This window comes from Telopea speciosissima, chromosome 2, assembly GCF_018873765.1.
Source record: "Telopea speciosissima isolate NSW1024214 ecotype Mountain lineage chromosome 2, Tspe_v1, whole genome shotgun sequence".
Lineage (NCBI taxonomy): Eukaryota > Viridiplantae > Streptophyta > Magnoliopsida > Proteales > Proteaceae > Telopea > Telopea speciosissima.
This window is the reverse complement of record NC_057917.1, coordinates 74,047,833-74,074,921: the sequence shown is the minus strand read 5'-3', so window position 1 is coordinate 74,074,921 and position 27,089 is coordinate 74,047,833. Positions and strand designations below refer to the sequence as shown.

Sequence of the window (27,089 nt, the reverse complement as noted above, 5' to 3'; positions counted from 1 at the left end):
TTTTGTCTTCCCAAATCCTATAAGAAAACATATGAAACAATTAAAGTGAATGCTGCTTGATCGCGTGACTCCTACACCTACAACAGAGGCACATGAAATTACCATTTAACCCCTACTGAAATAAAAAAATATCATCCGCGTTGATACCCCTATGGTCGTTCTCATTGACCTCCACAATGGTGCAGCGACTCTTGCCCTTGTTAGAATCAACGGAATTTTTTTCCCCCTTTCTTCCGTTGTTTTTGCTGATTATGGGAACTGCCAATATGTGTAAATGTGTAATTAATAGTGAAAAAGCTGCATCCTCCATGTGCATAACTAAACTTGTGCCAAAATAATGTTTAAACTTTAAAGTGGATATTTTTCTCTTTTGACAGAGTACACAGTGAAATGGAATAGAATTTTACTTGCACCCATTTCTTTTCTCCACCCTTTTTATCTTTGTTTTATTCCCTTTTTTGCTACTTCCAAGGATAAAATGGGTGTCGCATTAGCTACGAATTATAAACATTTTAAGTACCACTAAAAGATGAACCTTAATCTTTCCACATCAATGCTGTTATGTAAGGACTAAGGAAGGCCCTTGATATAAAGGTTAGTATTTGCTTTTGGGCTATAAGATCTTAAGTTCCACTCAGTTCCAGCTGCTTAGTGTATCTGGGTTTTAATAATGCTTAAAGTCATGATGCATCTGTCAGCTTCTAACAGTGAAATTGAATCTAATTCCAGTATTCTACTCCCATTTCTTCCTCTAGAAGTTCTGGTTTCCATGCTGAGAACTATCAAGGTTTTAAGCAAAAAATGGCTGTCAACTTCCTGGCAAGTTTACTTGGGAGAAGTAATAAACTCGCGGAACAGTAGTTGGGTTCATTCAGGATTTCAAAACTAATGGACCTTTCCCTTTTAAGAGAGAGAATCAAACTGTAAATTTACCCAGAAAGGTTTGATAGGAAAGGAAGTTGTGAATTGGTCTTACTGCTTGTCATGGCTGATTAATTTGGAAGGCCTCAGTACAGGAACTTTTGATTTACCAGAAAGGAAAAAAAAAGGGTAGGGAAAAAGCAGAGATGTTAGCTATAAATAACAAGGTTCTTAATAACCTGAAGCTGAAGAGCCAAACCCACCATAGGTCTACCAAGTTGAAACCCAGACCAAATTAAGCCACCCCATTATGGCCTTGTCACCCATTTAACCCACTTCTTCGTCATGCATCTTCATGCCTGGATACATGGGAAAAGGCCAACTTCTATAGATGCTGTTGAGCAGGAGGTACAGTTAATATGCAGATCTCTCATGAAAAACTGCTCATTAGCACCATATCTGCAGTGTTTTCAAATTGTAAATTGAAAATGTCAGACAGTGCTCCACATATTTGGGCCCCTGAATCCAATGGGAGACATTATTTTTTCCTGCATACTGATTCACAAATGAAGATTGAACATTGAATGGAGTAGGTGAAGCACTAGATGATCTCATTTTGAAGTCTCAACCGGATAATATGGAGCTTAAAATGATCATCGATCCAATACTAAGGCTCAAAGCACTTAGTCCATTGCATTGGCAAGGAAGATTGAAAAATTTTTTGAAGCAACATTTTCTTTCTCCTCCCTAGCTCATACACCCCATAGCCCCGGCACTCACCATGCTTTAGAGATTCTCGTCCTTCCTCTGCAGCTCTCTTTCTCACAGATAACAGCAAAGCTGACCCTTGGGCACCAATATCACTTTCCTCATTTCCTTGGTCAGGTTTCTCACCCTCTGGTTCTGAGCAATCACCAGCTGTTTCTGAGGACTGTTGCTTGTCTTCTTCGCCAGTTGGGGCTTCATCTCCAAAATCATCATCCTCAGTAGCATCAGGACTGTTGCTCCCCCACCATCTCAGAGAGATTGTTGCTAAGCCCTCCGTTGGGAATCCATTTTTAAATTCATCCTCATAATCCAGAATGCCCTTTGGTAAGCTTGAGTTCAGCATATTCTGGAACTGTCCTTGCTGCTGCAAAATATGAGCTGGTGTTGAAGCCCCTCCTACCTTGGGTGTGTTCTGCATGGAACCTAAGGTTTTGCTTTGTAGCTGAGAGCCACTGAATTCAAATCATAAGACAACCAGAATTAAGAAAAAGGGCAGTTATGTAAAACAGTGATCATAAAATTTCCAGAGACAATAAACCGATATCAAATCCCTAAAGCATAAGAAGAATAGTTAGCAGCAGTATTACCAGGCCATCTCAAAGCAAATCGTTCTAGATATGCTGACATTTGGCACTCTGAACAATATTCCCTATAACACGATGATGATGATGATGATTCACAATGATCCAGAAAACAGGTCTGCACTTTTGCCTTCCTAGACAAGGTGTCATACTGTAACAAGAAAGAAAAACTCCCACAGCTCTGATTTTTGTCTTCAAGGCTCTCCTTGTATATTCTATTTTCTTAATTCAAAAGTAATTGTATAATTTAATATTTTTATATGCCCAAGACCCTATTCATCTGCTTGAAAACTGTGGGCAGCATGCCACATACCAAGGAAACATTGAAATAATGGGTGGCAGCAGAAACTATGGTAACCAACAAATCACCACTTAGGCAAATAGGTACACACGCCGTGTGCTAAAAGGATGTCTTGTGTTCAAGTCCCAAGTGGTGCTCCCCATTGTGGTTGAAGCACTACTTTACACAGTTGCTCCTATCCCATTATATCCCAAACCCTTCAAATGCTAGCCCCTCCAACACCCTCACCCTTCACCCTTCCAGAGAAGGGGAATCACACTAGTGTACACGTTTTCATAATTCCCTATGGGGAACAGAATTTGCACATTCTCCAGTTATATAAGTGTTGAACCTATTAGAGTTTCAGGGGAATAACTAGTCACTAAAATGGTTAGACTTTGTTAGGCAAATAGGTACACACGCCGTGTGCTAAAAGGGATGTCTTGTGTTCAAGTCCCAAGTGGTGCTCCCCATTGTGGTTGAAGCACTACTTTGCACAGTTGCTCCTATCCCATTATATCCCAAACCCATCAAATGCTAGCCCCTCCAACACCCTCACCCTTCACCCTTCCAGAGAAGAGGAATCACACTAGTGTACACGTTTGCATAATTCCCTATGGGGAACAGAATTTGCACATTCTCCAGTTATATAAGTGTTGAACCTATTAGGGTTTCAGGGGAATAACTAGTCACTAAAATGGTTAGACTTTATTACTTAATCTAAGGAAGTGGGGGCTTGCCATGCCCATACCCAGAAGCCTATCCACCATGACCTCAATAACTGCCAGGCAGCAGTTCCTTTAGGGCCCAAAATTTGGTGGCCATATTGTCCACAACATCTATCCATTCTTAAAGTTTTTAGACCAATCTGACATATTCACATCTTATTATTTAAGTCCAAAGATGTTTGACCAACATTTAAAAAGATAAGGAAAATGGACTCAACAGGAACTGCTGACAAAACTAGGGAGATAATCCATGCATGGTGGACTATGTGGTTGAGATGCCACCAAATTTGACAGGTGGCACATCAATGGCATCCCCCATCAATCCAACAGTGAACTTGAATTAGACAGAAGAGATAAGGTTCCAACCTGATGCACCTATCAGAGGTCCCCAGCCACATGAGAGAGAATTTTGCAACCCCCACTCCCAGTGAAACTAAAAAGTAAAAAGAACTTAATGACGTAAACGTACAAACTTGAGTCACTTGAACCCCTGATCCAGGAGACGACTTGTTAGCACAGTAGTTTGCTACTCGAAGGTTGGCGCAGGGTCCCAGGATGTCAAGGGATCTACTCTCTTGCTCTTCACTTCACACAAAAGATGCTTCCCCTCTCTCCCTCCCCTTTGTGGTGTCATGTAGTATATGACCAGTACACTTGTACAGTTGTACCCCCAAAAAATCCTGCTAAAAAACACCCCACCCCCTTAAAAGTTACTGGTGAAATAGCTCCCAACTTCCACAATTGATTGTGTTATATTTCCTATTTAAAACTAAAAACTACCAAGAACCACATTTCTCTTTCCTAATAAAATATATTGGAAGAATTCAAACACATTGTCTTGTGGCCAACCAGTGTGGGGTCACCAATCCAAACCATTCAAACAGTTCATAAAGCAGGCTGCAGCCCATGGATTCAATGCAAAGAATGATCCTCATTAACTAATTGATGGCTTCTTCGATGAAAGGCTTCACCAATGACATGGATGTCATATGCATTCCTTGTGTAATTTTTCCAACCGTCAAAATACTGAGGTAGTCCTCAAATCAGCCACACCATGGAACATATAGAATACCAAATGATTCCAGGAATCTTTAAAGAGCCTTTCAGTTGAAAGTGTATTATAAAAAAGGGCAAAGGCTGGGCACGCTGGCGCTGTGCCCAGTCTGAGTCTGTCTCTTTCCCACCCCTTATGGAAATGACCCCCCTACCCACCCCTTCCCACCCTCTCCATTGGGCACATCCGCTAGCTCCAGGAAAGCCAGCAGCGTGCCCAACCCTCTCCCTATAAAAAATTAGCAGGTGCCATGGATTCTCCAACCAGTATTCTCAAAGCAACAAAGAGAGCCTAGGAGTTGGAATTTCTTGTTGCAAAGACATGCCTGTGAGTCAGGTGATCTTGACTGAAGGTTTTGGTTGCTAATTGAAATATAACACCAATATAAGTTTTGAGTCTTTTGTAAATTCAGCACATGAAAATATGGAATACTGTTTATAGGATAACAATATTGAGCAATGACTCTATTTGGACAGTTGCTATTCGTTCCAATGCTTCTTGTGTCTAGAGGAAGATACTTTCCCTCAGGCCTCTAGTTCACGGAGTTGCTATTTCGAAGATTGAGAATGGTGCCTCCACGCGTCTCTGGCTCGACCATTGGCACCCTTTGGGGGTGTCCTTCCTCTTGCCAGTGCCAGAGTCATCTACAGTTCAGGGCTTCACAAGCAATCCATGGCGGCGGACATCCTTCGCCTAGATGGTTGGACTCCGCTTCCTTCCCCCCAGTTGGCCGCTATTTGGAATGTCTTACCTTCCATCCAAAGATGACCTACAAGCTCATGTGATATAGTTTCTTGGTCTCCTTCCTCTTCGGAGCTGTTTACTTCCAAGTCAGCTTGGGATCTCATCAGTGCCCGTGCCCCTATTGCTCCTTGCCACAAGTTGGTGTGGTTTAAAGCTCATACGACATAGTTTCACAGTTTGGAGGGCCCTCTTTAACTGCCTTCCAACGCAGTATTTCCTCATCCACTGGCAGATCCCTGTTCCTCCATCCTGTTGCCTTTGCTGGAATGCCACGGAAGACATAAATCATCTCTTCTTCGCGTGCCCATTTTCTTCTTCAATTTGGTCTGGCCTTCTTGCTGAATGCTGGCCTAGAAGAAAGATTTTATCCCCTGAGAGGGAATGGATTTGGGTAGCTATGACCTTCGTTGGGAAGTTTACCTGTGATGTGGTGGTTAAGCTTGCTTTTAGAGCGGCGATCTCTCACATTTGGAGGGAGCGTAACCTAAGGAAATGGTCTATGAGATCTAGAACCGCTCAGCAGATTTGGGACTCTATTGTCTTTGATGTCAAACGTAAAGTGTCTGTGCTCTCATCTAGATGTGTTTACTAACCAAGTTGAAAGAAAAGGGCATATTCTTCACGCATCTACTTTCATTCGCTCATACTTAGAAGTTTTCCACATCTGCCTTGACAAACCAACCTCACAAATCCCCATGGCTTACAGAGCTGAAGACTTGTAACAACCCAAGATCATAGGAATTTCTCATCTATTTCCTTGTCACCAGATCCAGTTCATGATTTGTGCAATATCCAACAGCATGATAGAGTAGCAACCTATGCTCTGTCCCTAGGACTCAATTTCTCTCCTTCAAAAATAGTGTATGACTCTAGGAATGAAAAACACATATTTTTTTACTGAAATGCGATACAAAAATTTGAAATACAACTACCATTTAATTTAATGGATGTTCACCCCCCCTATCTAGGTCAATTATCAACAGCCATCAAAGGATTGTTGGATTTCTTTTCTCAATCAACCACGCCTAAATGTGGTTCCATGTCATGTACAATTAAAACACAACACGCACATACACACGCTGGCAAAAAAATACAAATAAATATAGTCAAATATTAATTTTCCACGAAAATGAATCCAAGATGTTAAGATCAAGACTGCTTTGCCTCCTTCGACATTTATATGAAACAGAACAAGCCATTGGCAGATTCACATGATAACACCGGTTCCTACACCCTACTTGTTAAGGCCAGTCCAGGATGAATGCAACATCACCCCCCCCCACCCAATCCACAGTCGATTCTCCCAACTCCCCTTTTCCTTTATCCTTTTTCTTTATCCATCTACATCCACAATCATAAATCTCCTTAACCATGAAACTTCAATTGACATCCTTCTTTTCTAAGAAAATTCCTTCACTGCAATCGCAGTTGAAGAGAAAGAGGTCCCTTTCGCTCCCACATACTCTAATAGTAAATAAATCTTGCAAATAACCCTTTCCCACAGGGCTCCTGCTCTAGCAAGTTCAAAGGTGGTAACACCAACCATATTTTGGGAGATAGAGAGGTTGTGACCCATTCTTTGTCTGACTTCGTGGGTGCTTGCACCATAAAGACTCCTTCAAACAAGAAATCGTTTAGAACTTTGAAACATCCTTTATTCGAACCCAAATCACCCCAGGATTAGAACTCCAATGGAAATGCTGGCTATGCTTCTTAAGGCCCGATTTAGAATGACATTAAATCAAACCAAGGCTCTTGCCCTTCAAAATGGTCAAAGGATTCCAAAGGCCTGAATCTTCTTAAGGTAATCCCAAAAGCCCTTTCTTAATGATCTTCCTTCAGCCTCTTGTTTATTTTCTTCTTCTAATGTATCCTAATATTCTTTCTCCACAAAACACACTATTCGATTAACCCAAGAAGGAAATAATCATAATAAGAATGTGTACGTCAGGATACATCAGACCCCTTTAAAATTTTCTTTTTTACTGATTCAACGATCAATTAAGGCCACGCTTCTATTTGGTGAAGAAGACCAATGGCTTGATCTGCTTACAAGCATGCACCATCAATCATGCTTGTTAAGTAGATATTCACATAAAAGGAAAAGTCAGGTGATACTACCCAGGCAAAATATTAGGACTGCCAGCCTACGAAATTGATGACTCTACCAAACTTGCTGAAGCATCATCCTTTTTTCTGGCAGCTTATGACAACTCAGCTAACAATTTGTTTCTTTCTTTCACAGCTTCTTTTTGGATTACTTCAACACTCCTTACCGGATGGAAACTATAGAATGAGGCAGGACCACATTTAGCTGATGCAAGGTAACGACTTTAGCGTATAGAGTCAATGGCCATCCAATTGTACTAATATAGACCCAAAAAAAGTAGTTGAAGTCGAGCACATTTTATGTGCTTAGTTTACAATGGTTGAAATATCGTAATATGATAAATATAAATGAAAATGAATGTCGTTTGTGGACAAGGAGATGGAGTATGAAATGACACCACCACAAAATCCAAAAACAGGGAGACTTGCATGTCATAATTTTTTATTTTCAGCTTTAAACATAGTTTCTAAATCTTCAAGTAATTAAAATCCATAGAAAGGTCTAGATACATGGGAAGCCTTGAAGTTTAGTTTTTTTTTTTTTTTTTTGAGTCTGAGAATAAAATTTATTTTGATTCTTCACCAACTTTGTCCAATGATGCACCACTGCTATTAACTTTCTGCCACAAGTTCTCTTGTTTCTATGCTGTGACGCATGCTCCAGAGTACAATCAAATAATGTTCTCAAGGAAATGAAAATTCTAGGAAGAGTGATATGTGACTTAGTAAGCAGCAGATCGAATCAATCAAGCCTAAGGAATCATTGGATATCCTACATGCAAAATCAGGTCTATGGCAAGCATAAGGAACCAACCAGAGTCACACAAGAAACTAAAACACATATTCGTGGGCAGCTCATATCCATTACAATCAGCTCACACCATGCTAGTAGGAAGTACAGGCATGTATGGAGGAAATCAAAATTCATGATAGAAGTTTATAAAATAGAAGAAAGGGAGGAAGCCCTCTGACACATCCATGCAGTGAATTGAAACTGAAGAACCAGACAACTAATACAAAAGGAACTCGCAACTGAGAAAGAGAGAAGTGAACCTCAAACATGACAAAACAATCAAAGCTTATTTTCCCCACCCTAATTTAGAGATGCAGACAATAATAGTAAAAATGGATCCTTGAAGTGCACCTTGCAATATGGCCACCTTTCAACGCCATTGTCATGAGATATCTTTTTCAGCACACTGCTACAGACACCTGCAGCATGAAAGTCAGACATATTGACCAAAATTTTTATAAGATTACCTACAGTATGGTATAACCAGATTATTATAGACAGAATGAGATTATCCTATCAAACTAACAACTGAGCACTTCACGAATCAAACAATTAGCTCCATGAAGAAGCAAACTCCTAAGTTGATAATATGGTTCCAATCATCTTGAAATTGGAAAGTAGGAACCGGATTCAAAGAAAACTCAATAACACAGAATCATATATGATTGAAATTCTGGTCAATATTACTCTAATATAGGAGAAAACATAGCAAAGTTTCAGCAAGATCAGATGATCTGTATCTGAAATCTGACAGAATTCCACTAAAACAAGGAATTTCATAACAGAATTGTAGAACCAGTATGAGAATTAAAATAACTCAACAATAAAAGATCGGAATTAAACCCAAAGCTGCTTGAAGTCTAAGAATATTTAGGGGAATATTATATCAGAATATAAAGCCCATAAAATAGTTGGATCATCAGTTAACAAAGAATCCTAGTAGAGATAGGATAGGTCAATAACTGATAATTGACAGCAGAAACAGAAACTTCAGAACAGCAACCAGTTAACACTCAGATTAGCAAATGAATAGTAGTAGAAACTAAACAATAACAAAAAATAAGAACCATGAAACAGGGTTTCAAAATTAGAAACCCGAACTGATATTCGTAATAATAACCTGTATTTAAGCAACTTACAAAGATAAAGAAGATGGAAAGGAAAGAGAATATGACCTGGGAATCAACACAACAGGACCTATTGAATCACTACAACAGAATTCTGAATCACCACAGAACTTGAGGAAGCAAAGCTTTCTTTCATTGATAAAACTGTGTGTGGCTCTATGGCCTTACAATCTTTAATTAGAAAATACAATTGTACTTACAATAGGAATGGAAAGTGTACTCAAATAGAAAAGAAAAAAATAGGAAAATCTATCCATAATAAGAATAGATGTCCCTTATAATTAAACCTATCTTAACTACTTAGAATAGGTGCCCCCCCCCCCCCAACATGATTAAAACTCTATCCAATGTAAGAATAAGAGTTCTATTCATACAATACTATATTCTACCCTTAACAACTAAGGAAATCCATACATGTAGCCACAGTGAGTCAGTGACTACTGCAAGATGAACATGCGAAACCCACAGCGGACAGTGGGCATTGGGCAAATAAACCTTTGTCCTAATCAACAATGTTGATGTATGAACTATTACAAAATACCATGTAATTAAAAAATTACTAAATGTCCAGATCCCTCCCTTATCGTACACTTTTTAAAGGTCTCAAGAGAGAGAAATATCTTCTCGAACAATACTCCCCATCATATGCTATCAAAGTACTTCAATTAAAGTGTCCTGACCAAGGTTACTACTCTCGGGATAGGTCAGGACTGATTCCGATCCGATACCGATCCGGATCGGTCAAAATCGTCTTAGATCGACCAAAAATGACTAATCCAGGTTTTATCGGATTGGTTGTTCTATCCGTCATACAAATATTTAAATTTAAGGCTGAAAAAAAAGGGTAATCATTGTTATGACGGCTTCCCTAATCCTATTTTTTAGGTTGAGCTTATTGTTCCCACCTCCTCAACCTCACCCACTACTGCCATTATCTAAAAAACCTCCAGGTTTTGTGGGATCGAATCAATGTTTTCATGGAATGAAATCTTCCCATAATAGATTCCTAGTCCAAAACGGTAAGATCCCCCCCCCCCCTTTCACTCGTGGATTTTAGGCTAAATCTCTAAATAACGGCGTGAAAGATTTGGGACAAAGAAGAACATGAAAATCTGGGTTTTAAACCCTAACCACCTTAAGTAGATCAATGTTTAAATGGAATGGAATATTCCCTTGCCTTAATCAATTCCTTGGTCAATGGCGGTAAGATTCCCCCCCCCCTTTTCTCGTGGATTGAAACCCCAAATCTATGAATTACAGCTTGAAAGGCTCGAGACGAAGAAAAATATGGGTTTTAAAACCCACAAAAATTGGCAACTAGAGGCTCGGATCGGCCGATCCAGGGAAAGATCCAGTAAACCCTTGCCAGATCGGACTCAACCGAAACCGATCCGATCCGGCCGATCTGATTCAAGACTACGAACCATGGTCCTAACTTTATAACAGATAGCAGACCATGTTGTTTCTCCCAACGGGTACAAAAAGTAAACAAAGGCTATGCCTTATTCCTTAAAGAATCAAAACATAGAAAAGGCCCAATATAAAGGATTTACAAGATGAAATCCAGACAATCAGACCCCAAAATGCTAGGCCTCACACCGGCCGTGGAGGGGCAAATAAGAACAAAATACACGATTGATGGTAAACACAAAATTTATTTGTGAGTTAAAATTCTGTATCACAGAGTCATGACTCAAAGTATAGAATTGTTTATGCAAAATCAACAATTGCAGACATAAACTCCCAGATACCCAGGTAGAATTATGTTCAGTAAACCCAACATCATATAAAACAAAGAACAAATGGTTAAACAAAATAAACGAAAATTTAAGTGGAGAACATCTGCAACATACCCAAATCAACTCTCCTTGAATCCAGAAATGCATTCTATTAGCGTAAAAAGGAACGGAAACATCACAAAGATATATCATTTATTATTTCAGAATTCAAGAAGACAAAAGTTAAACGAAATAAAGCACAAGGACAGAAGTTGCCGTTAGAAAAAAAGTGAGTAAGAGAATGAGAGATAGAGAGAGAGGTGAATGTACCGAGTGATTCTCCAGTGATGAGTTCCCGCTCTATTGAGAATTGAGAATTGAGAATTGAGACTGCCTTGGGTTTTTAACCTATGAGCTGGGTCAGTGCTGAGATTTCCAGGCCTATCCCTTAGTGCTTGCTGCCCCTGCGTCCAGCCATAGGGTGTGCGAAATGACCGCCGCACCCCTGATCATTTCCATATTTCAGGGGGTGTAGTGATCATTATGCATGCCCCTATGTCTGGGCTAAGGGTGTCAAAACCTAGCCCGAACCGTTAAGACCAATTGAAAAATCTTGGACCGAACCGAACTGATCCTTATTGGATTGGTTTTGGATTGGGGTATGATAGGACCGGTTGAAAATCAGACCACATCAGACCGATCGATAACAAACTAAAAACCAAACCGAATGAAACGGTTACGAAAATCAATGAGTATAAGGTTATGAATAATTGAATTGATTTCAATATTAGTGAGCAAATTTAAGGTTGTAAGGGGAATTGTTACAAATCAATGAGTATGAGATGATGAAAATAGGGAAATTGATTTGTAACAATATTTCTTCCATTAATCTGCTTTTTAAGTGTGGGGCTAATGAAATGTTTTGTGTAGTTGAAAAGCGAAAGAAAAGAAAATAGGCACAAACTGAACCCAGCCCGTTTAAAAAAATCAATACCGAATCAAATCCAAACCGCTATCAACCCGTAATCATAAATCGAAACCGTCATAAAACCAAACTGCACCGAAATCGAAACTGAGCCGAAACCGAAAAGTCCTTATTGATTCGGTTTTTGATTTCCCTAAAAGCCACACTAGAACGAAAAAACTGGCCCAAACCCGCACCGAACCGACCGATTGACACCCCTAGTCAGGGCTTAGGGGCGGTGTGCACTGTGCACTGTGCACTGTGCGACCGGGTGGCATTTTTTTTTCTCACATATATAATATACAAGTATACCATACATATGGTTAAAAATAGGGGCAGTTAGGTCAGCCCCGCGTTCCCCATGTCATCAATAAAATTCCCCTTTACCAAAAATTTTAATAAAATAAAGCTAGGTCAGTCCGGCCTTGATTAACCCTTAAATAGCAAAAATAGAGCTGTGAAAGTCAATCGGAAGAGCCAAGCTGGGCTGAGATATCTCAAGAGTTGTGAAGATCGATCAGCGCCAAGTTGGGCTGGGCTGGGCCAATGCCTGAGCTAAGTTAAGAACATCTAGGGTTGGGCTGGGTTAAAAAAATCCGATCCAATCGAGCTTAATTGCACTTCTACGTTTAACTTTAGTGACCTCATCATTCTTACATAGGTGTGGTTCTCACTCAGTCACTCTCAATCCTCAGTTTCATGCTTTTAAAGTGACAGCGACCTCAAGACTAAAATTTATTTTTTGGGAGAAAGAACGCTAACTGGGCGCGTGCGGGGCGGGAGAAACGACCGCCGCATCCCCATGGAAAGGTGGTTGGGGGCATGGTAGTCATTTCACCTGGACTTGTATCTGGGCGCAAGGGCAGCATACCACACGTGCCTAGGTAGTGTTCTCTTTCCCATATTTTTTTAATTCAATGAAGCTCATAGCACATATATGTGTATAAGCCAAATAGACATACTCTGAAGTTACTCTTGACTTCAACTTGTATTTCATCGACTCTCGCGTTTGCAACATGTTGGTAGCAAAGTTGATCTCATGATCTCTTGAGACCCTTGCAACTTAGTGGCTGGGGTATCACCAACTAAGTTAGTATTGTCTTCCCCACGCATGCAACATTCATTATATTATGCCCCTGATCCTTTGTTTTATTTTGAGTTTTGATGTAAAATAGCTAAATATGAAAATAATACTAGAGAAGCGAAATTTTCACTGATTGATTTTCATAATTTGTACAATTTCCATAGGAAAATTTTTACAAGGTGACCATACTTTTCTCGCATTTTGCCTTGACAAATTATGTGTGCAAATCTACCATAAAATCTTTTGTCATAAAATTTCAACATATTGAGGGCACCCTTTGTCGCTTGATAGATCAAATATGGCATATGCATACATGCATCCCATGTGGCCATGACCACAGATGGTTCTCACAATCATATAGTAGGGGCTACATATATAATTCAATTTGGTTACAATGGCATTCTTTTAATTAATAAATACTTTTATTCTATTAAGAAAATGGCAACAATCACTGAAAATCTTACAATGATATTTTACGAATAATCAAATTTGTTTTATGCCAGAAAAACCAACAACATATATTTGCTTACTTAGGAGACTCATTGAAATATTTAAAAACTACAATAAAGATCTCCACATGGTCTTTATTGACTTAAAAAAATGTTTATGACAGTCCCTAGAGAGTTAATATGGCAAGTATTATAGAAGATACCTCTTTATTGTGTTTTATCTTTGGTTTGCTATTAAATAAAATATTAGAGAAGATAAGTGCTGCGAATAAAAATGTGGATATAGTTAAAGATATATATAGTGGTGTACTAACTAGTGTAAGACCTGTCGGGGGAACAAGGTAGTGAATTCCCCATTACAGTTATATGGAATAAAAAATTATTCGAAAAATAAATCAGCTAAGGGATACCCTATGGTTCAAGTGCATTGGGGGTCATTAACAATAACCTCCCCCCCTTGTATTTATGTACTTCACTTGACTACGCGAGTAGTCCCTTAAGCGTATGGGGTAAGTAAAGAACCATACCTTTACCCTCCAAAGGCAAATATGGAAAAGTTAGAGAGAATGAATTCCATTGCAAACCTAAAGATATGTATATTGAATGGAGATATGTCTATAGTCAACTTTATATGGGTTTCAACGAGTTACAATTGTTAAATCCATCGATACTTGTCCATTAAGCAAAGGCACAAGGAAAATCGAATTGTAACCACAATGGTTACAATTAGATTTATAACCATGGCTTGATTCTGTCACATGGAAGAATGATGTGGCAAATTTGGACGTTAGATATTTAGGAAACTGCTTAATTTAGCCAAATGTCAAATTTTAGCCTCAAATTCAATGGTTTGCTTTTTTCAGCTAATGTCATACACTCCTATGTATGTTAACGCACTATTTTGTAGTATTGTGCACTATCTTGTAGTCCTAATTTCTGTTTTGCCACATAACAAAGTTCATTAAGATTAAAACTTGACACGTGAATAGGGTACCTTGGGATGAATATGTTCATAAAATTTCAACCCCATTTGAGTTGCAACATAGTAAAATCAGGACCATGGTTACAGTTTGACTTATAACGATTGTTGTTACAATTAGAAGCTTCCTCAGATAAATTACTGGGCATGTTTTTGGGGTAAGAACAAAAGGATGCATTAATTGATAAAAAATTGGATGGATGTGCAGTGAATATTGTACACACACATTTGATCAAAGAAGCATCTAAAACCAAGACATGAAAGTAGATTAAGATGTTTGCCAAAAAATAAAAGGATTAAGACTGTTCATTTCACACACATTTAATTTATCTACACATTTGAGAGGATAAAAAAACACATATAAAGCGAAGATGAGAAAGTGGATTAGGACTATGTTTATTTCTAGATAAAAAAGCATGAAAGGAAATAACGTTTCACTATTTGCCAATTGGCAGTACATGGGTTAGTCCATGTGATAGAAGACTCCACATACATCTCAATGGTTAATTTTTATTCCAAAGTACGCGAGGAAAGTTGCTCAAACTTTGATTCAAAGTTCTAATAAAATTACCAAGATGCCATCAAATGGAGATGGATATAGAATATAAATGGTATCTTTTGTAATCTTAGCTGCTTCTGTTACTCATTTTAAACTGAAATTGTATCAATGAGATGCTAGCATGGTCCTCTTATCGCATGGACTAATCCATGTATTGCTGCCAAGGGTGTTAAATTGTACAGTTTGATTTAATTCACGGTGTCAGAGGTAGAAACCAAAACAAATTGTTATTAAAAGTTTGATAATGAAACAAAAATTGAACCCATTTTGCACAAAAAAACGAACGTTTATTAAATGGCTATACCGTTCCTAAATGGTTTCATAAAAAAATGTTGGACCAAAGAAATTTACTCACATAAAAAAAATATAATTTATTTAATATAAACCAACTGTCATTTTAAAAAGTATAAAATTTATTTAATATAAAACTACTATCTCTTTTTTGAATTTTGAATGATTGCTTTTACGAAAACCTTAAAGAATTTCATCAGGGTGGCCATGAGGACGTCAAAGATTTGGGAGTGTATTATTTATTTAATAAATAAATCAAAATTTTATTGGTTTAAATGGTTAAAACCAAATTGAATTGTTTACTAAACAGTCTCATCTTTTTAAACAATAAGTGAACCATTTATGAAGCGATTTCATAGTTTTGGTGTAACGACTCAGTTCGATTTCAATAAACGATTTTAGTTTGGTTTTAACACCCTTATGTACTGCCATATGATAAATAGAGAAACATTGTACTTTACTAGGCATAATGACGAGGAAGAGAATTCTAGATTTTACATAAATTTTTCATTTTACATGATTCTTGTTGGAGACAAAAGAAAGAAAGCAACATTGAATGAAAAAAAAAAAGATCTATGCTTTACTATATGATAATTCTTGTTTAATGAGTACTTTAGCTATGTAAAATATTAAAAAGAAACCAATAACTAAAGTCTTTATTGCTAAGTGTGGAATAGCTAGGGATTGAGCATATCTCACGTCGCCTATCACTATGTACAAGACATTTTATTTGGATAATTTTTTGTTGGATGAAAGTTCTCTATGGGGGAGTGTGCGTCTTAAGCCCAAACATAAAGGGGGCGACTATCCCGCCACACGAAAGGTGGAAATGACCGCCCCTATTGATGCTGATGCACACCTTCCCATTGGCACCACATGCATGCAGGGGCCACTTTCCCCCACAGAATTCTTGCCCTTTTTGGTTTTATTTCATAAAAGAAAAATGAGTGAATGAGAAAAAAGTGGGTAAGAAATTTTAAATTGGAAAAAACACACCTAGTGCACCAGGCTCCCGCCTCTGCGGGGTCTAAGGAGAGTCATAATGTATGTAGCCTTACCCCTACTTTCGCAGAGACTATTTCCAGAAAATTTTTAAAGGCTGATGTTCTTTGTGCCACAATGTAACTTGTGCCCAGACATATAGGCCTACCATTCAGGGGCCTGGGTGCTCGTTTCACCCACCCCATGTGTTTGAGCACCGCCTGCGCCCCAGCAAAGAAAACATTGTCCCAATTTTTAAATAGGAAGTGGCACTGACATGCTGAATTGTGGTGAAGGACATAGATAGGAAAATACAGCTACTTGAAGGGTTTCTAATGTAAAGAGATAAAGCAGAGTGTAGAGTATAGATCCAAAAACTCACACACACGATACCGGAAAGGAAAAAGTAATGAAAGAGTCACGCTTCCGCTTCAAGTGAGCAAAACTGAATAAAAGTTGAAAAAAAAAAAAGAAGCAGAAAAGCTGGGTTGGTTCTTCGGAAGCAGTGAGAGCTTTTTTTTTCTGTTATGGACTGTTAGCACTGAGCAGTAAAGCAAAAGGCAAATCTTCAAGCCTCGTCAGTATCCTTTCCACCATTCACAAACAAAAACAAAACCCAGAGTTCAAAAAGTTCAAAAGCAAAGAGGTACTGTAATTCCTTCCTTTCTCTCGGAGACACCGAATGACCCTTGCCCCACTTGAGCAAAAAGGAATAATCTCTCACCTTTTCCTGCACCAGAAAAATGGGCATTCTCTCTTCATTAAACCTTCCATTGCCTATTACAGAACAACATCTCTTCCCTGCTTCACTGCTGAAACAAAACCCAGATAGGCAACAGAGAGAAACCCATCGATCGTTTTTGCTGTTATTGCTTCCACAGTCACTCTGCCAGAAATGGCGAGTACCAGTGGCACCAAGAGTGATGGTCTGCCCAAATCCCTTTCCAGGAAGATGACAAGGATGCGGACAGGGGGAGCAGCACTCGATGCTCCTGAGGACGAAGGCATCGACAGTGAAAAACTCGTTCCATCGTCACTCGCTGAGATCATTCCAATTCTTCGTGTTGCCAATGAAATTGAGCCCGAGAACCCCAGGGTCGCTTACCTATGTGAGTTCTTCTTTCTTGTTTAATTTGCTGCTGATGTAATTTGTCAGTATTAGAATTACATGTTTGATATTGGGCTATTTGTAGTTTTGCCTAATAAAATGGAAAATGTAGCTTTGATATCCTGACTCCTGAGAACATCTCGCGCATCTAATGTACACTAATGTTATCATGTAATGGTAAGTGTCATGGGAATGACTGCTAAAAAAGTCGTCAACTACTCAAATACCTTGTACATTATTAGGTAAATTTAATCATTAATTTGGTATAGCTGGGATTAGAAGCAAAGAACTGCCAAGATTTTTGAGTGAATATGGGTTGTTAATAGAGTGGGAATGAATTTACATTGTTGAGGTAGAGCTGAGTTGTGTATGGCGTGGTTTCAATCTGAACAGCCATTAAAAAAAATCTTACAGAGATCATGAGGCTTATACATGTGGGCATTATGTGAACAGATGGTGGCTTGAGAACATTTTTGATTTTATTGAAATGAGGGCAAAATCAGTTCCAATCATCGACATAGGTATGTGAAAGAAGCCAGGGAAGCCCAGCTAAAGTTTACGTTTTCGACATTTATGGCTCGGGAATTCAATGTGAGTTCTCCATGTCCCACTGTATGGAGTAAGCAGAGTTCGCTTATAAAGTTAATCCAACAAAGAGGTATAGTAAGCTGTAGGAATTCTTTAGCTTTGTATTGGCTGTGTGAGGATCATCTGCTAATGACATGGAAGCTTTTGCAGCTATATTTAGCTATGCTCATGCATTCATTGGACATGCTAGTGTGCGAAGCCAATACACAGCTAAAGAAAAGAATAGTGGTAACTGCATAGTTGCATACTCCCAACTGCATAGCTGCATGCTCTTACTCTGGATTGTGTAATAATGCAATATCATACTAGAAAATTATAAAAACCATGGATGCTGTTTGGAGACTTCACTACAGTTACATATGGTCAACAGAAAAGAATGGTGACATCATGCTAGTGTGCAAAACCAACCACATTGTTGCATACTCTAGAGTCTAGACTGTGCAATAGTGCACTATCACACTAGAAAGTTATAAGAAGCTAAGAAAGGATACAAAGCAATGGGCGTGGGATTCTCCTCCCCCCTCCTTGCTGATAAAGGTCTAAACAAGTGACAGTTTATCTGCTAGATTTTTTCCCCTATTTTTTCTTTTTGGGGGAGGGGTTGCAGTGTTTTCTGCGGCTTGTATCTTGAGTCTTGACCAGAAATTATTGGAAAGAATGGAAACAAATTTTGTCATATGAGCCTTTGTATTTTTAATGGAAAACTATGTTTAAGAGAGTATTCAGATTTATCTTTCCACTTCCCTAAACCTATAGGGAAAATTTCACGGACACCCCCTGTAAGTATACAATATATCACGGACACCCCCTACTTTATGATTTTATTTCAACTTAGTCCGCTCCTTTAGGTCTGTGCAGTTAAGTCGCTGTTATCTCTTTTTAAATGACGAAATTACCCTTACCACAGGGTGAACTCCTCAAAATACCCTTACATCTAAATGCAGAAACTGAGCCACATTTTGCCTCCCGCTGCCGCCGCCACCACACCACCACCACCACCCGCTCTTACTCTCCCATCCCTTGCAATCCCGCCTCACCCTGCCCTTCAATCCCGCTGCTGCAACCATCTCCTTAGGCCCCAAACCTTATTCCCAGTCCCTCTTCTTCCTCCCAACTCACCGCCACTGGAACCATCTCATTCGCTTATTTAAGAAAAGAAAGCAATGGATTAGGAAGTACTCAGCAAAGCCAAAATTGTTCTTAACTTCTTGAGCCCCTTTAAATTTTCAAGAAATTAGAAGGGACCATACGAATCAGATTCATGGATTGGAAAATTTCCTGCCTCAATACTTTGCTTCAGCGATCCACATAGAATGTGAAGAACGCTAATATGAAAACATAATCATCAGTGGAAAAAAAAATTGAAGGAAAGGAAATCAAGACAAGTAATTTAGATCCAAATATAAGAATTGTAAATAAATAAGAATTGAAGCAAAGCCAAAATTGTTCTTAACTTCTTGAGCCCCTTTAAATTTTCAAGAAATTAGAGGGGACCATATGAATCAGATTCATGGATTGGAAAATTTCCTGCCTCAATACTTTGCTTCAGCGATCCAAATAGAATGTGAAGAACGCTAATATGAAAACATAATCATTAGTGGAAAAAAGAATTGAAGGAAAGGAAATCAAGACAAGTAATTTAGATCCAAATTTAAGAATTGTAAATAAATAAAATCAATTATAATGAATCTAATATCAGAAACAATCCATGTATGTATATGTATTATAAAAAACAAATGGGAAAACCCCAAGGGAGAAATTTTCTTCTCTGTTGCTAAAGAGATCTGATTCAATTCTACCCCAATTGCGATAGCAGCACCCAACAGGAACACAGCAGCATGATCATCTCCTAAGTATAATAATTTAATGCTTCAATAGACCGAAGAGCGACAAGATGAGAGAGGAGCAGAGAATGGAGCCAGCTTTTTTCGTTTTCCGATTAAAATTTCGGTCAAGTTTTTTGCTTCTGTTTTTTTTTTGGTTCGGGATTTTGCCGTGCCGTGTGGTTTTCCTCAGGTTTGCAATTTCACTGTGATTTCTTTCTTGTTTTGTCTGGTTTATATTTTTTGTCTGTATCCAAGTCTGTGAAGGGAAACTTGGTAGTAAATGGTTTAGGAAGTACTCAGCAAGCATATGCATCTGAAGTAATGAGTGAGAGGATTGGGAAAGAGCGGAAGAAAAAAATGGCGGGGATATGTGGGAGGATGGGGCTGCATAGGAGGGATGGGGCAATATGAGAGAGAGAAAAGGGAGGAGCGGGAGGGTGGTGATGTGGGGGAAAGGTGTGTAGTGCGGGAGAGAAGCTTACCGCAAGGAGGAGATGACTTGCAGATTTTTCTAATGGAGAAGATGAACAGTAGTTGTGAAGATGGAAGAAGATCGTTTTTATTTAAATAACTAAGAGGTTAAAATGGACATTTCAACTTTGGGTGCTAACTGTGCTTAACATCGGGGGTAAGGTTGATATTTTGATCAGGTTTGGTATGTCTGTGCCATTCAACTAACTAACGGGTTAGAATTGAAAAAAAAAAATGCATATAACTAAGCATTAAAATTGTGGTAATTGGAAATATGAATACTTCTTTCATCATTATTGCTTGTTAGGATGAATGTTGGACTATTATTTGATTGATTGATGGATGCTTGATTCATAAAGGGCATACCCAGTGCACGAGGTCCTGCCACTGCGGGGTCTGGGGAGGGTCATAATGTACACAGCCTTACCCCTGCTTTCACAGAGAGTTTGTTTCCAGACTCGAACCCGTGACCACTTGGTCACAATGGAGCAACCTTACCATTGTACCAAGGCCTGCCCTCTACCCCTCACTTGTTATTTACATATAACAATATCTTGAACAAGTTACCTTATTTAAGATTCTTGATTACTACTGAAACATCACTCTTAATTACAACTTGTCTTTCCAGCCTTCATCGCTTCATGCCTATTTGTAAAAACTGATCCTACTTCTGTATTGTTGTATTAGTGAATAATGATCCCAGGTAGAATAATCATTATATTTTATTTGTGACTGATGTTTTAGATATTAGGGGAAACTCTAATGTCACAAGGCATAAAGCAGTCTATGGAGTATAATGAGGTGACGCCGTCATCTGTCATTAGTTGGCTTAAATAACTTTTATATTTCTTGTAACAGCCCAATCCTGGGATATGGGAGAGTGCTATCCTTACTGGTGGAGATCGTAAGATCTTAAAGATAAACACAATGACTAATGCCAACATTTAAATAAGGAGAATAATACAACTTTTCATTGGACTATAACCAAAACAACAGAGTATCAGTCAGCGGAAGCATAAAATAATTACAGTCCTGAATAAAAGTTCGTTCTTCTCCACCTGATGGCATTTACAAAATATTACATGTATCCCTTCCCATGTACAAAAAAAAAAGCCTTTACAAGCTTATACATCACTTGTACAAAATCAAACTTAAGAAAAACGCCTTCACGGTTTGTCTCTCACCCAGCACGGTCGCCATCTTCCAATTCTTAAGGCTCTGAAAAATAAAATTTCCACGAGGGATGAGCTACAACAGCCCAGTGAATAAGAAGTACTTTAAACTAACATACAATTGTAGATAAATGCTCGTATAATTACACATTTCTTATCAATTCTTCAGTTCAATCTCCAATTATATTATTTCCTTTTATTAGTCATATCTTATTCACATGTCTTACCATTTGCTATCATCACTAGTTTCGTGGTCCCCAATACACAATTCCCGTGAATCATCCCATATCCACACTCATGGTGGATGGGTCTCAATAATATCATTGCACAATACATTGCCACATCATCACCCCACTCATGGTGGGATGGCCACACATCACAAATCTACCACATCTGCTTCTGCTACCACATCTACTACCAACACCATATCCGTACCCTTCACCCCATCCTTACCCCCGCTAGGGGAGGTACGCACCCATGGTTTACCTACCATCTCATGCACCCCCCCGGTCCACATGAGGTATCCATCATCCCACTCTACAAAGTGAGGTATCCAATCTCTTTCTCTCACTCCATTACCCCCCCGCTGAGTAAGGTATCCATGATTAAAATCCCACATAAGCACACATACACAAGCATGCATCAACAAACACAATGTTAACCTTAACTACCCTTCCCCGGGAAAATTATCAAAGATCTCATTTTAACATTATCCTACATTCCTACCTCAATGTTTATTCAACACTTCTCATTATACACAATCACATCCATATTAAATTCCAAGTGTCATATTATTCTAATGTTCATCGGTGCAGTATTCAATATTTCCTCATTCATTCCATACACAATCATTATACTTTCTCATTTCATTAATAAAAACCACACAATTGGTCACATACACAAAACATGTTATTATACACATGCCAAATCAAATACACAATACAATTATCACACTGGTCTCACAAGTTCAACACACTAAAATGGAGTACATCTTATTTCTAATCAACCCACAATTCACACCATGCCATACATATTTTCAAGCTCAAGATCGTATATCAAATCAAATGTATTAATAAGATCATAATCTAACATCCATCATGCAACAGTAGGAAAGTCAAAGTGAATTCGCACTCACAGTTAGGGGATCCGAGATAGGGTTATCCGCCTCCACTCTTGACCTGTAGCAAAGCAAAGAGCACCAAAAATGTATCACAACCCTTAATTAAGTCAGTGGTCTCATTCTCCTTGAAACCCCCTTGCCTAAAAGGCAAAAATCATCAAACAGAGGTGAACCGGACTCGCTAGAAGTTGTGCCGGACTCGCCGGTAGCTTCTACCGGATCTCCGGACATTTGCCGGGCTCCAAGCCGGGTTTGCCGGATCCCAATCCGGATGTGTTCCGATGTTTTAATCTCTGCATAAATATAAAGATTCCATTCCACTGGAGGCTCCGGTGGATTTTACCGGATCGCTGATAAACTTGCCGGACTCGCCGGATGGTTAGGAAAAACAATCCGAAAAGGCTTTTCAGCCTTAGGATTTTGGGGATTTTTTGAGAATTTCCTCTTCCAACCCCAAATCATGAAAAATGCAGACATAAACTGCCAAAATCTGCCTCCTGAGCATACTAGAGCATCAATCATAGAAGAAAACCATATCGAACAAAGATTTAAGCAACAATACCTTGATTTCTACCCGTCACTAAACCTTAACTCGACATTTCTCCAATCTTCTTTGAAACTCTTCAATCCAAGACTGCAATAAGATGAAGTACTTGCTAAATCACTCTATCAACCTTGCTAACTAGGCTCTAGGCACATAGCTTAAGAACCAAAAGGGTTTTTGTGTATTTTTACCTCTAGCTTCTCCCCAAGTTGGATGTACTTAACACAAAATGGTGCAAGATGATCTTAGACATGAGGAAGACGTTTCCCCTCAATGATTTAGACTTAAAGAACTTGTTTCCTCCATGATTTGGTCCTTGCCAAGGTAGGGTTTCTTTATCTTCTTGTTTCTCTTCTCTCTTTCTTCCTTACTGTCTCAATAAATGATTTAACCTAACTCTTTTCAACACCTTAAATGACTTACTTAATAAGTCATTATTTGAACCCAAAACCACGGTCCAACCATGGTCCATTGTATAAGCTCACTTAAACCTCTATATCTTCAAATTAACCCTCTCACTGGTCCAACCCAAGTGAACCGGTGATGCAGATTCATCATCGAAATGGGCTTATTTCTTTAGAAATAAGTCTAGGGTTGGGTTATATACATGTTGGGCCTTTGATCCCATGGGTTTTCTATGTAATAGGCCACTTCAATGGGCCTAAAATATGGGTACATAGGTTGCATACGGGATTAGTCCTATACTTAGTTTATTTTCATGTTTTTAATGTTTTAAATTGAACCGGCCCAAAGTTGGTTTGAACCAATGGCTCAATTTAAGTGATTTTAGTAGTTTGTCCTTGAATTGTTTAGTTGCACTGGATTAGGACTCTATTTTGAGTCTACTTCAGTTTCCTAGTCAGTTTGAGTTACCTAATAGGTTAAGGATAGGGTTAGGCCTTTCCTTTTTAGTGTCTAAGTCTATTTTTGAGTCTTCTATATAAGTTTGTAAGGGAGGCCAGCATTGAACACGAATTTGATTAATAAAATTTAGCTTTATGCTTGCTGCTGCACCTTACTCTATTGAGTGTTGCCTTGTGAGTCATATCAAGGTGAAGGGACAGGTGGATCTCCAATTGACTCCTTGTGTCTGGTAGTACCGGGAGGATCTGGTACAAGGCATTGGTGGACCTCCAATCGACTCCTTGCATCTTGTAGATCGGGAGGACCTGTTTATTGTCTTCAAGCTACTGCCATTGAAGATCTGCAACTCCAAGTAAGTGTTCAACATTATTAGCCATCCCCCTTTTCTTCGCCTAATCCTCTAAACCCACCCCTTTCGATCCTCATTGCCAATACTGACTCCTTACTACCTTCCTCATCCACCGTTAATACCATAGATCCATTAGAACCCTAAAACCTGCAACTATTCTTCTTCCCGTCTAGAAGGTCACATGCAAGGTGATTTTCGCTAGAATTCTGTCCAGCCAAATCTAACCGTTAGAACCTGCTAAAATTTTAATCGAATCTTCCTCAAACCCTAAGAGAGACTCGATCCAAATTTCAGTGCCATCCACCCAGCCGATTGTCTGAAATTATACTTTTACCCCTCTCTCCTACTTCTACTAGGAAACCTCCATAACTCCCGATCTAACCATCTGATTTAGCTGTAACTTTCAGCATATATTCTCCTCTACCCTACCCACACTCAACCTAAATATTCAGCCCATTCAACCACCTGATTTCCTGTTATTATAACCCTAAATTCCCCCATCTTCCCCCTTTCAAAACCCTAATCCTAGTTGCTGCCCAAATCCATCTAACCTACCTCTACCCATCCAAAACTCATAAAACCTAGTTCATTAGACCCCTCTACACCTGCCCAACCTTACCATATATGATACACTCTCATTGATCTAACCCTAAGATTTGACCTAAAATACCCCAATCTGCCCCAATCAGCCAGCATCTTTGTGAGGGCTTGATCTACCTGGCTCCTAGTAGGTCTTCTACCTATCTAGGACTACATTAACCGGTCTAGGATTCAACGTCAGCTCAATTAGAACCCCTTTAATATGCTAACATTTATTAATTGTCCCATCTCATGACCCCTCAGATCCCGTATAACGGTCCAAAAACAGAAACCTCTCTATTCTTGAGATTCTTGCAAGGCATCAACCACAGCAGGGTCAAAATTTTGGGGTATTACATTTCTTGAAGGAATATTTATTACTGTTTTGTTCTCTATACTGGGCTTTTACTTGACACTATGATAAGAGTTTCAATCATGATTTGTTGCAAAGTTAGAATGGTCCATTTTTTTTTATCTCATGTATCCAAACATTTGATATTTAGCATGATCTATCATAATGCAATTTCTATATTCTTCAATTAGGTCGCTTTCATGCATTTGAGAAGGCTCATAAAATGGATCCGATGTCATCTGGTCGTGGCGTTCGTCAATTCAAAACATATCTTCTGCATAGATTAGAAAAGGTAGAACTGACAATCTGTTGTGACCTTTTGATATATTTAATGAAACAAATTTTTTTTCCATTCCCAAACAATAGGACATTTCTTCCAGTGATTTGGCACTGGGAAGCCTTTTTTTTAACATGTTCACATGCTTTATGTGATTTAGTTACTTGTGGTGTTCCTGAATGCCTATTTGATATATATATATCACTGTGTTACCATTTGATATATAATGATGCTTTCTCTCTCTCTCTCTCTCTGCATAAATACACACACACGTCCATACTCTAGACATACGCATACACACATTTCTGCAGCTCAAAGATGTCCATGTAATTTTGTCTTTGATCAGTGAGTACAGACAAACATCATTAAAAAGAGTAGTGTTGGACAAGAAGAGAGAAGACACAGAGGACAGTAAATCGATTTCCAAGCAAAGAAAAACCGCCCCATCCCTCCCCCTATCCCCATTTGGAGCAGAAGCGATACAATCTTGCCACCCACCATAAAAAAAAAGGCAGCCGAAAATTTCCAATGAACTCCAACCCCCCCTTCCAAAAAAAAGAAGAAAAAAGATAACATCCCGACACTTCCCCAGCTTTGTAAGTCTTAACTTTTGATTAAGTAACATAATAAAGTATAATCTTCCCCTCCTGGTTACCCTCTTGCTGCATACTCTTGAGCTCTATTTGCCTTGTGAGAATGGACAACCACTAAAATTTCATCTTCAGAGGGTATGGCTTGGAGAGAGCTGATAGGTGGCTGGGTTGAAGAGATTCTCTGGGATAGGACCAGAAGAAATCGGGGAGGGCCCGAACATCATCTTAAAATAATTGACAGCCCTGCTTTAATATCCTCAAATCCTATGCAAAGAGGAGCCATCTGATACCACTAACATTGGGATGGAGTTGATATTGTTCTGGATTTCAAGGACCTATGGAAATAAGTTAGAGTTAGAGTCTCCAAGCTCCAACCATTTGATTCTGGATTTTTGCCTTAGGAGACTTTCCTCTTGAGCTAGTAGGGAGGAGAGATCCTCAGAGACTGATTTTTCTTCTTCTGCCAAAAGGGCATTATGAATGTCAGATTGAAGGTTCACTTGGATATCCGTTAACTTGTCTCTACAGTCCGAAACGCCGAACATGAGTGGTGATGTTGCCAAACGAACTAGAGTTTCACAATTTTAGAGCACATTTGACATTCTGAAGCTTCTTGGCAAAAGCGATGAGGGAGAAGGAGAATGCTTGGATTGGCTTATCCCAAGCTTCTTTGACAATGGGAAGTAAGTCTAGGTGGCTGGACCACATGTCAAAGTATTTCACTGGTTTTGGGCGAAAGGAAATGTAAGGTTGAACAAACAGAGAGATAGAGCAATGGTCAGAAATACCTGGTGACTCAAAGGTGGCATGGGAGGACGGAAAAGAGGAGAGCCAAGCTTCATTCACTTGAACTTGGTCCAACTTGCAAGCAATACGAAAATCACCACTTCTTCATTGTGCCAAGTGAATTTAGGACCCAACCAGCGCAGATCATTAACACCACTCTCCTCAATACAATCATTGAAAGCATCAACTGAGAATATATCCAAGCGATCACCCCCTTGTTTTTCATGGCCATATCGAACAACATTAAAGTCTCCCCCTAAGGCCCATAGAACAGCAATATGGCAAAGATTACTCCAATGGGAGACTCTCTCGGTTGGGCAGTTAGAACCATACAAGGAAGTAAATAAGAAGCTGAAGTGACCAAGACTGTTAGAGATACTGAGGTGGAGG

General features: G+C 39.0%; 2 protein-coding genes across 8 annotated transcripts in view; one reads left to right on the top strand and one right to left on the bottom strand.

The window, feature by feature from the left end:
* Nucleotides 1-1,390: 1,390 nt before the first annotated feature.
* LOC122650013 lies at nucleotides 1,391-27,089 on the bottom strand. Of its 4 annotated transcripts, none has more exons than XR_006331359.1 (4): nucleotides 27,061-27,089; nucleotides 8,270-8,337; nucleotides 7,168-7,302; nucleotides 1,391-2,081 (listed from the first exon to the last, which is right to left on the bottom strand). XR_006331359.1 is itself a non-coding variant. In XM_043843308.1 (3 exons), exons 2-3 carry the CDS (start codon nucleotides 8,302-8,304, stop codon nucleotides 1,529-1,531), a joined length of 588 nt encoding a protein of 195 aa, XP_043699243.1. In that variant the 5' UTR covers nucleotides 8,305-8,337; nucleotides 27,061-27,079; the 3' UTR covers nucleotides 1,435-1,528. The 4 variants fall into 4 exon arrangements, 2 of the variants coding, with proteins under 2 accessions (XP_043699243.1, XP_043699244.1); XR_006331360.1 differs by lacking the exon at nucleotides 27,061-27,089 and adding an exon at nucleotides 10,599-10,742; XM_043843308.1 differs by lacking the exon at nucleotides 7,168-7,302 and having other exon boundaries at nucleotides 1,435-2,081; nucleotides 27,061-27,079.
* The window catches only part of LOC122650012 (callose synthase 7-like), a 101,214-nt gene continuing 90,656 nt past the window's right edge, over nucleotides 16,532-27,089 (top strand). For all 4 annotated transcript variants that reach the window (XM_043843302.1, XM_043843303.1, XM_043843304.1 and 1 more), the window contains exons 1-2: nucleotides 16,532-17,179; nucleotides 25,235-25,335. In XM_043843302.1, the coding sequence (XP_043699237.1) occupies nucleotides 16,966-17,179; nucleotides 25,235-25,335 (315 nt within the window). In that variant the 5' untranslated portion in view covers nucleotides 16,532-16,965. The remainder of the gene's footprint in view (nucleotides 17,180-25,234; nucleotides 25,336-27,089) is intronic.